Source organism: Gymnogyps californianus, chromosome 2 (genome assembly GCF_018139145.2).
Source record: "Gymnogyps californianus isolate 813 chromosome 2, ASM1813914v2, whole genome shotgun sequence".
Taxonomy (NCBI): domain Eukaryota; kingdom Metazoa; phylum Chordata; class Aves; order Accipitriformes; family Cathartidae; genus Gymnogyps; species Gymnogyps californianus.
In genome coordinates this window covers 68,209,843-68,220,364 of record NC_059472.1, presented here as the reverse complement: position 1 = coordinate 68,220,364, position 10,522 = coordinate 68,209,843, and the positions used below count along the sequence as shown (strand labels likewise).

General features: G+C 47.8%; 1 protein-coding gene across 1 annotated transcript in view; it reads left to right on the top strand.

Moving 5' to 3' along the window:
- Window positions 1-1,126: 1,126 nt before the first annotated feature.
- The window catches only part of GABBR2 (gamma-aminobutyric acid type B receptor subunit 2), a 492,274-nt gene continuing 482,878 nt past the window's right edge, over window positions 1,127-10,522 (top strand). The window contains exon 1 of the mRNA XM_050891519.1: window positions 1,127-1,441. Coding sequence (XP_050747476.1) covers window positions 1,127-1,441 — 315 coding nt within the window. The remainder of the gene's footprint in view (window positions 1,442-10,522) is intronic.

Below are 10,522 nucleotides of genomic sequence, written 5' to 3'. Positions count from 1 at the left end.
TGCGTGTGTGAGGGGGTGCGCGCGCGTGCCGGGTCGCGCGTGGGGCGACCGCGCCTCCGCGCGGGGAGAGCGCGGGCCGGGGCGTGCGGCACCCGCCGCCCGGAGGCAGCGGCGGCACTTGCCGGCCTCCCCGCGCCTGCGGGTGGGCAGCGGCCACAGAAACACCTCCCCGCGGCCGGGCGGCCACCCGCGATCGCGTTTGAGACCGCCACCTGGGCAAGGTGCCCGACCCGCGGGCGCTGAATGCTGAGGCCGTGAGGGAAGCTCGGCCCGGCCCGGCCCGACCCGGCCCCGCCGCCACACACTTTGTTCTGCCCCCGGCCCCGGGCTGCGCATCCTGCTCGGCGGCTCTGCCCGACCCGAAGGACGGGCGCAGGCGGCACCTCTCGCCCGCGGAGGCGGGGGGGGCGGGGAGGGGGGTAGGGGGGTGTGCTGCCCGGCCCGCGGGACGCCCGCGCCCGCTGCGCTGCCCCGGCTCCCGGGGAATGCGGCACTAGCACCCCCGCCCCGGCTCGGCATCACTCCCCTCCTCCGCCTCCCCGGCTCTAGGGGGGGCTTTTTCCTCTTCGGCGTTTTCTGCCGGAGCATCCTTTTTTTTTTTTTTTTTTTTTTTTTTTTTGCTTTTGGAGGAGGAGGAGGGGGGAAGGAGGGAGGTGTTCAATGAGGGCTGCTCGGGCCCCCCCTCCGCGCCTGAGAGGTGCTGTCCCTCCCTGAGCGGAGAGGGGGGGGAGAGCAGCCGGGGAGGCAGAGGCAGGTCCCGCTCCCTTGCTCTGCCGCCGGGGAGAGAGGAGGAGGGTGGTGGGGAGCGTGTCTGTGTGTGCGTGGTGGTGGGGGTTATTTATTTATTTATTGCTCCTGGTGGTTGCAGCTGGCAGACCTGGGAAGGAGTAGGCGCCATTGCCAGAAGGATTATTGCCAGGGGAGGGGAGGGGGGGAAGAGAGAGGAGACCCCGAGGCTCCCGGGGAAGCAGAGAGAGGCGGCTCTTCTCCTCCCGCCTCGGCTCCTGCCGCCGGGGGATGCGCCCGGACTGAGAGGGGCTCGGCTCCCTTCCGCCGCTCTGTCCGTCCCCCCCCCCCCCCCCTCAGTCCTCCTCCTCCCCCTCCTCCTCCCCCCCAATCCAGCAGCATGCATCCCTCTCCGCGGAGACCGGCCGCTGCCACCTCCAACCCTGCCATGCTACTGCTGCTCCTGTGCCTGGGCTGGGCGCCGCCGGGCTGGGGCTGGCCGCGGGGCAGCTCCCGGGGGGCGGCCGGGCTGCCCCCCAACGCCACCACGCCGATCTCCATCATGGGCTTGATGCCGCTCAGCCAGTCCGAGGAGGACCAGAAGAGCAAGATCGGCCGGGGGGTGCTGCCCGCCGTGCAGCTGGCCATGGATCAGATCCGCAACGAGTCCCTGCTCAACCCCTATTTCCTGGACCTGCGGCTCTACGACACGGAGGTAGGGACCGCCGCGGGCCCCGCGCCGCCGGGCGCAGCGGGAGGCGCCGCCGCCCGGTCCCGGGGCGCTGCGGGTGCCGGGGCGCAAGGGCAGCGCGGACGCCCGGGCCGGGGCTGCGGCTGCCGGCGGGGCCGTGCCCGGCGCCTCCGAGCCCGCCCTGCCCGCCCGGCCCCGCAAGCCGCCGGCAGATGTGAAGGGACCGACGGCGGAGGGAGAGGAAGTGGAGCTGGCGGGCCGTATCCTGCGCTCGCCCTGCATATCCGGAGCGGCTCCCCGCCAGCCGGGGCTCGCCCCGCCGCTCGCCCCGCCGCCCCGGGGTGCCCCTGCCCGGCGCGGCGGGGACCGCTTGCAGCGCGGGGGTGGGCCCGGGGGGGGGGTGGGTGCCCGGGTGGCGGGGGAGGTGTCTGGTGGTGGCTGGGATCCGCTGCCCTTGGCACGCACGTACACCGGTGGGAGGAAGGCTGCCTCTCGCTGGCGCTCCCTCGCCCGGCAAAGCTGCGGCCGCATCCCTCTCCCAGCCGCTACCCGATCAGCAACAGATGCACGCCGGCCACTTTACTCCCCCTCTCCGCCAACGGGCAGACGCTGCCATCCCGATTTATCCCGTGCAGCGCCGGGACGCGAAGGACAGCCGCCGTAGCTTGAGGAGGAGGAGGAGGCGGGGAGGCTCTCGCAGGGTTTCGCCGGGTCTCGCTGCCTCTCCTCTGGCGGGAGCGGCTGGGCGCCCGCCCGGGGGGGGGGGTGTGCCCGGCGGAGGGGCTCCCCGGAAAGAGTTAAATTTGCGGTCCCTCTCCCCGCGGAGCGCCCGGCAGCGCGGCGGGATGCCTGCGAGGTGCCCCGCTCCGGACCGCTGCCCGTGGCCGGCGGGCGGGCTGGGCTGGGCTGGGCTGGGAGAGGAGCCCTGCGGGGTGCTGTGCTGGGAAACATCTTTCCTTTACCTGGTAGAGAGAGAGGCAGGGAGCGAGGCAAGGGCTTTGTTAAGTTGGTTCCCACCGCCAGCCACCCCCAGCTGCGTTTGGTTTTGGTCACAACTTCAATAACCGTGTGTTTGCGGAGGGTAGGTGCTGATGCAATATCGAGGCTTTCCTGAAGATGGCAGTCGTTTCTTGTGTAATGCTGTCGTCGGGGGCTCGTGCCCAAGACAGCCTCCGGTAAAGCAAGCGACTACTGAAAATCTTCCTGGCTGTAATTTAAGGAAGCCCCTGTCTTCTCCCCTTCGCGTCTCAGGATCCGGGGGGAGCAAGCTGAGAGCAGCAGCGACAGGCTGTACTGCTTCGTGACGGTGTCTCCGTCCCCAAAAAATTACTACAAAAGCCTCTCCTTCTAGGGCGGCCGCTTTTTATTGACATACATTTGTCATAGGATTTTTTTTCAGATATCGCTGAGCAGGAATGCATGGAGGGCAATATTGCTGAAGATGTAATTTGGGAGAAAGCATGCTGCCATCGTGTTGTGTTGTGTGAACAAGACTGAGATACTGAAAGGGAATACAGGCAAGATCAGCCTAGAGTAGCTGTTTGTTTCCTTAAAAAAATGAATCTCAGGGAACTCTGCAATCATAATGAAAAGAATTATGGGGGATTTGCTGAATGGCATTACCTGTTTCATAAAGTGAGGTACTTGTTAGAAAAAAATCACATTTCTCCTAATCCTGTTTTCATTACATTATTCTATTTAAATCCTTCCCTTGGATGGAATTGTTAGAAAAATAACACATGCATAGGAAGTAGAGAAGCCTAGGCAAGATCTTCCTTCTTCGTACAGTAACATCATAATCAATAAGGTGCTGCACTTCATTGCAGTCAAAATATTTTGAAGTTCTTAATATTTTGAAGTTCTTAATACAGATTTTAGGTTCTGAACTAGGTAGTTAGCATTAAAATATTCAGGAAAAAAATGCCCTATTTGTTCTGGAATGAGTATCAGTTTCTTAAAAATTGCATTTTTACTGTTTTGTACTCTAGGGACAGAAAGAATCAGGGTTATGTTGCCAGCTTGCTGTGTAGCTTTGAATGCTTTTAAGCAATTAATAAATGGATGGTTATGGAATGCTAAGTCAGGCGAATGTATATATTTGGAGTACGGTTGGATCATTATTGCATGCTTAATAGTGACAAGTAAATAACTTAGTGTTCATGAAGAGCACTAGATTGCACCAAAACGGAAGAGACTAATGGCTGGAATAGCCATTAAATACATAATGGCAGTGCAAACTTTTTCACTTGGTTCAGACACTACCTTATTCCTTCAGTACAGTTATGGTAAGCAGAAGGGTAGATGGCTCATCATGCCCACTTGGTCCTCTGCCTGTTTTCTGAGGTCTCCGATAAATAGATATGCCTGAAGGGCCTGGATCCTTATCATTGTATAATCACAGACCCGGGAGTAGTTCTCCCTCTCAGGGCTTCGCAGGTGGTGCTTGTGACACTGTTGGCTCTTGAAAAGAGAATGTGGAGCCTTGAACACATGGGATTTTTTAATAGCTTGAGAAATAATTGTAGTATTTTTATAATGCTTAGGAAATGTATGGCAGTGATTCAGAAACTCATATATTCTCCCTCAGGTCTTTCTAAAATCTCCCATTGTTGCAATCTGATGTTTGTGTTGCAATTTTGTGTAAAAGCTCATGAAAAATAATAATGAAAATAAACAAATTGTTTGTTTTTTTAAAAAAAATTAAGCATTCAGGTAGTTTTCTGTCAGGATTGAACTGAATATTTTAGTTTGCTTGATATTTCTGATTTGTATAACGAAGCATTATAATGCCTTTACTTTCTGATCAACCATCTGAAGAATTGCAGTGTGCCTTCTAAGTTAGACTGTTTGTCAGCACTCGAACCCGCTAGCCTTTGAGCATGAGCAGCACCTCTAGTGTTTTTCAAAGCATTTAAACTGAATTAAGCACTTAAGTACAATCCTTAGTCTATGTCTCAACCAGTTGTGATTGTGTGAATTACACCTTTGTTACAAAATATGACCACAGGTTACAGCAAGTACATAAAAAACGCAGAGGCTTCTGTCTTGAGTATTTTTGATGGTTAAATGTGTTTGGAGTCTGATCCTGATCCAGTTCAGTGAACTCTGTTTTGCTACCCCATGGGCATGTCTTTATCTATTTGGGCATTCCTATGTAGGCTCAGTCAATAAAACAAAGCTCAGGTATAGGTGTTTGCAGAACCCTGGTCTAAGTTAGTGACTTTAATTTGTGCTGTTCATTTCAATGAGAGCGGGAGCAAACTCTAGATGAGACTCTTAGGCAAAATTTCATAATTACGTTATTTTAGAAACTAGAGAATTTATAAAGTGATCATCGGTAAAGAGCCTCATCCAAAACCCATTGAAATTAATGGCAGTAATTCACTGATTCCAACGGCCCTTGGACCAGGTCCTAGAAGTTAAGGGTGCTTGATAGTTTATGGCTTTGGATCAATAACCGTGATGTAATATTTCTTCTTTTTCCCGTCCCTGTGATTGTAACTTCAGTTGGTTGAAAATGCAAAGAAATATTTTGCAAAATAATGAAATAAAAAGCTCTACACACTAGATGTAGTTCACAACTTCATGTAAATCAGGAAAGATGATTTCTGCTTAAGCACCCTGACACACATCTGTTACAGGAAAAAAACCAGAATAATCCTAAAATAAAGGAATTAAACATTCTAGTAGACAATATTATTGATTTCAACAGTATTTAATTTGTATCAGGCAAAACCTGACCATGCAGAAACTAGAGGAAGAGGCATAGTGGAAGAAGACAAGGGCTGTAATGGAAGTTGAATATCTGCCCTTCTGCATCTGGACATCTTCCCTCAAATATGGGATATATTTTCTGATTTCTTGTAGGAGCAGTGCTGCAAGTGGTGCACAGACAGGCTGAATTTGTTTTGAATCTAAACACGTATATTCAAGAAAGCTGTGTGTGCAAGTTAGAATTCTGTCACTTGTTTCTGAAGATCGAAGTGAGTCTTGACAAGCTGAAAAAAATATCTTCCAGAAGTAGGTGGGGTATATTATCACAAAGAGGAAAGAATATTCATACTATGGGGATGAGATTATTTCATATTCTCTGACTACTACAAATAATTTGTGGTAATCCTGATATAATCTCATCTTTGTGTAATAATACACTCTAATACCTTTAAATAGCAGGTTGGCATGGAAGGGTGAGCTCTGGAAAATGCACAGGACTCCACAAAATCTGAAGGAAAATGTGAACTTACTGACATTTAATACATATTTGCCTTCTCCTATTCTGTAGTTAAGTAGAAAGTGCCTTGCCTAATTTATCTGACAAGAAGTTGCAGTCTAGGTATATTATAAGTAGATCTTCTCTTTATTTTTTTCTTTTACTAAAAAATTATCTGTATTTTCAGTAAAGCCCTCGTCCCTCAAAGTTTAAGAAAGTTGTACAGGCCGTGCACCAGTCTGGGTCATTCCTACCAGCTATTCTAAGTTAAAAAAGACCCCTCAGCCTCCAAATAAAGATGCCTTTTCCAGAAAGTCCGGTCATGAATGGTGTCGACAAAGTCGACTCATACCTTGTTCCTGCAAGTGGAAGTAAGTGTCATATTTACTTTTACTAAGGATGGGGAACATATTCTGGAAACAGGAGAGCGGGTTTGTGTCAGTGGTGCAAAATAAGGTGTCTATCCAGGAGTGTGGAGCTCAGCATTCAGTAGCACCTGATGGTCCTCAGAGAGGGACAAACAGCTACCGGTTGCCATCTGACAAACTCTGCCCTAACAGAACTGAGCATGGGCACCCCCCGCCCCAAAAGAAGTGCACACAGTGTGTTGGTTAGGCCCTTTGTCTTAGGAGGCATAGATTCAAGTCAGTCCGACAGCAGCTGGATTTGGGCGGGGAAGTATGGTGTACCAAAGCCAAGTCGGGAATCTGGGGGTGAGCCCTGACACGCTTGTGAGTGCTCTGAGTACTAAATTGTCTGGAGCCTTATCTTCATGTTTAAAGTAGTGCTCAAAATGGGACAGATAAGGTGTTGTGGTCATCTAAGAGTAGCAGTCAGCTGAATACACAGGAGATGTCAGGGTCTAAAAGAGGGTCCAGTTTACAGCAGACTGAACTGGCAGACATTTGTTCTTGTATCGTCAGATGAGCTTGTGTCTGGCGTATGTTGAAGTTGTTGGGTCATTTCTTACCTTTAAATATTACCAAGTACTTGTGCTGTCTGATATATGCAAAGAGTGTAGCATTAAAATGCAATACGCTATGTGTATGGATGACGATCACTGTCTACTCTGCTGGCGACGTTCTGCTTGGAAGGGACATATTTCTTTAAATAGTCAGTGTCCCCTTTGACTTTCGCGTAATATGGCTCCATTTGCAACATAACCTCTTTTTGCTTTAGAGTTTTGTAAACTTGGAGGGAATAGTCTAAAAGTTAAGTGTTTATGTTAATTCTATGCTGGCTTCTCTGCTGATGCTAAGATGTGGGTGGGGAGAGGAGAGAAATCATGTATTCACTGCACCCACTCCTCTGGGTGCGGATCCCAGACCTGCAGAATGTATATCCTCTAAATATCTCTGCAAAGAGATTAAAGCCAATGTATCATTTTCTGGCATATGTCTCGCAATTTCATGTATAACTTATCCTATGCATACTGCAAAACACACTGTTATGGAATCTTTTGATTCAGATGCCAAACACGCTCCATCAGCAGGGAAAAATTGTTTTTTTGAATAAATCCAGAAGGAGTTTCCATTTACATTTGAAGAAAGAGGGGGAAGGCCCTATCTTCTGATATGGTTATCAACCAGAGTGAATTACTCAAGTTTGTGGAAAAGATGGGGTGTAATATCCGGGTGATAACTGTGAAGAAAATATTTGCAATAGGAAAAGGGAGAGGAAGGAGCTAGAAGAGAGAGATTTAATGATGGCATTCACACAAAAAGTTGTCAATGTAATATTTATATTGTTTTAATTAAATACACGTAACTATTTGGGATGACAACATAAATAGCATCGCATGTCAAGGCTACAAATCATCATCTCACATTAATGATCTGAGCATGATGATGCATGCATGTCTCAAGCTTTGTTCTCTGCTTTCAATTTCATTGCTTTATGGATGTTTCCATGGCATATGGTGGAAGAACAATGCATTTGAGCAAACTGAAGAAGCTGGGAGCCAAACAGCTCTTTCGTGAAACTCAAGTGGAGGCCATTGCTATCGCAGGAAAGGAGATACTTTTCCTTAGGAAGGGTTGAACCGTTGCATACAGAGGTATGGCTCAGGGAATCAAGTGGTGGAAGTTAACAGAGGAAAACCCTCTGTGATCCATTTTGGCTCAAATAATTTTTGGAGCAGCTGGGACTAGCAGAGAGGTACATTGAGGCCAGTCAGCCCGGGTGTGACTCAGTCCTGTGGAGATGTGTGTTAATACGCAGCAGCCCCATATATCCCAGGAGCTCTATTTCAGACTGTGGGATTCCAAACTGAGAGGGTACAGTGCACATACATCACATTTTTTTGAATTTATTTTTGTACTAGGAATCCTGGAACTAAACCAGTGACAGAGTCTGAAGCTTTTCAGGAGCCAGATGCACTGTTCTCTGATTTGTGGGTCTAGCTGAGCTAGAAATGAGATTTGCAGTACTTTCGTGGTCCCCTGGCTCCAGCATTAATGGACCAGTAGCCTAACTCCTGAAGCAAACTGGTTTGGCCACAGTATCGCTCTGACTTAAAGACTGTAGTGCCCCTAAGAATAGCTGGAATATATTTTCAGTCATGCTGTGTCTCCCCTTGCCATGCCACTGTCACTTGTGGGATGTCTTCTTTGCTAGACAGGGATTCCTCTGTTTGCAGAGGATTTTGCTGTGGGTAAGATCTGCTGGATTTGGAGGCCACTTGATACTGCCTGCTGAGTGGAAACAGGACATACTGACTGGCAAACACTTTTTTTTCCTTGTGATGGAATAACCATGTAATCTCATTGCCAAGTCAGTGATTGATATCCAATTTCTGTGCCATTAGTTTTTCATTATCATTGGCCTTTAGTTCTGACAATTTTATCTATAGTATTTTCCAAATAAGTATTCTCAAATGTGAAAATGAAAGCTAACAAATTAAAGGCAAATATCCACCTTCTCTCTGAAAATAATAGTCACAAAGAACAAAGAATATAAGGGCTAATTCAGCAGGGCTGTCCAAATTGTTGTTACTGAGGCTCCTGAGAGATGAAGGCCCAGATAATGGACTAGTTGCTTTAAAGTGAACACCACGAGTTTGAGGGATAGGATTAGAAAGCTTAGGTTTCCCACTATGGCCATGGTACCTCTCTTAAATAATCAACGAGTTTTAAGATCAGAGGACCATTAGGATTATTCAGCTCTTACAATACAGGCCATATATTTCACTTGGAGATTTCTGCCTGCTCCACTGTGAACTAGAATATGTGCTTTAGAAAGCCCGCCAATCTTGTCTTCAGGATCCCCCAAAATTCTCCTCCCTGGAACTTTTCTCCGTGATTTGCTTGAAATCCCTTTAAAAGTCCTTTGCTATTTCCAGCTTAAACCCTGCTGACCCTGTAACCGCTGATGCTGTGAGAGTGGCAGCTCTTGGCTTTTGCACATGTCGCTGTACCTGCAATGCCTTCCTGGCTACAGAGTTGGGAAATCACCAGCGAGGCGGGCTGTGCAGGGTGACCAAGGCTTTCTGACTTTTTTATGGGTATCCAGGGGTTCCAGCCTTGTATGAAGGGCTCTGATGGATTAGATCCTGCTTCAATCGGAATTCTTCTTCCCTTCTAAAGATTGTCCCAGGCCAGAAGTGAAAACCTTATTAGGTTTTGCTTCTTGGCACACTGGGTCTGCCGGATTCATGTGCTCCTTCACTGAGTAGCTGGTTCTGCAGAATGTTTTTTGAATTCTTGGCTGAACCCCATTTTCTTCTCTACATCCACCTTTTCCATAAGACCATTTTGCCACGATCCCCATTTAGAGGAGCTCATCCTGTCTGCCCGGTTGAGTTATTTCCAGAATCTCAGTTTTTTTGATTAAAGAACTCTACCATATATCTTTGAAAGAATATATTTGTTCAATCTTTTGTTTCCTTAAAGTAGTTATGTATTTTAATTTACCATTTACCTATGGTAGGCCTCAGCTGCTGCTGCAGCTTCACTGAACTACAGAATTATGTGAAGATTCATACACACAATAGGTGTCTAAGTAACCATTTTACATCCAAAACCTCCAGGGAGAAGTAGTAAGAGGCCCCTTTTGGGATGTTAATTAACTTCCTTTCCACTGTTTACTGCTCCTGCTTTCACAGGGAATTTAATGTTTTTCTAGCAAAGAACATGTATCTTTCTTTACAATTTTTACTCTATATAAAGTGACGTTTTTTGACAGATTAACACTTAGTGTGGTACAAAATATAACACGTAACATTTTTCAAGCATTGTGATTATCAGACATGCACTCTTGTGTATCTTAATAGCATCATATAGAGATATTTTAGTATACACATATAGTATAAAAACATTAAACTCTGCATTTCTGTGGAGTCTTTCATATAATTTTAAAGTTCTGTAAAAGTGCCTTGGGTGTTGCTTTCCCCTCTCCCCTGTGAATTCAGAGAGCCCTAAGTATTAGTAATTCACAGGAGGTTGACCAAGATAGAGAGCCAACTTTCTCTTTTTTTTCCTTCCACTTTCTCCCTTTCTAAAAATTGTAAGCAGGACCAAATTCCATGTTGTTGGTGAGACTCTAATCTGGAGGGATGTGCTAGTGTCAGGAAGACTTTATGCAATGCAGTAAAAGAAATTAAATAGCAATAGCTACCACTACGTAGAGAAAGTGATACAAAAAGTTTTGCATTCCAGATCTTTAAACTTAGCCAAGCTCCCCTCCGCCCTCATTTCTTGCTGCAGAGAATGCTAATGGTATCAGCTCCAGATTGCTTCTTTTTAAAAAAACAAAGTTTCAGGTTAGGTCCCTGAACTGAAGATTTGCTTTCCAAAAGCACCGAGTGATTTGCATTTTCTGTCAACATAAATGGGAATTGCTGAATGCTCAGCACTTTAGAAAGCCAGCCCACCTATGAAAATGCAACATGCTTCTGT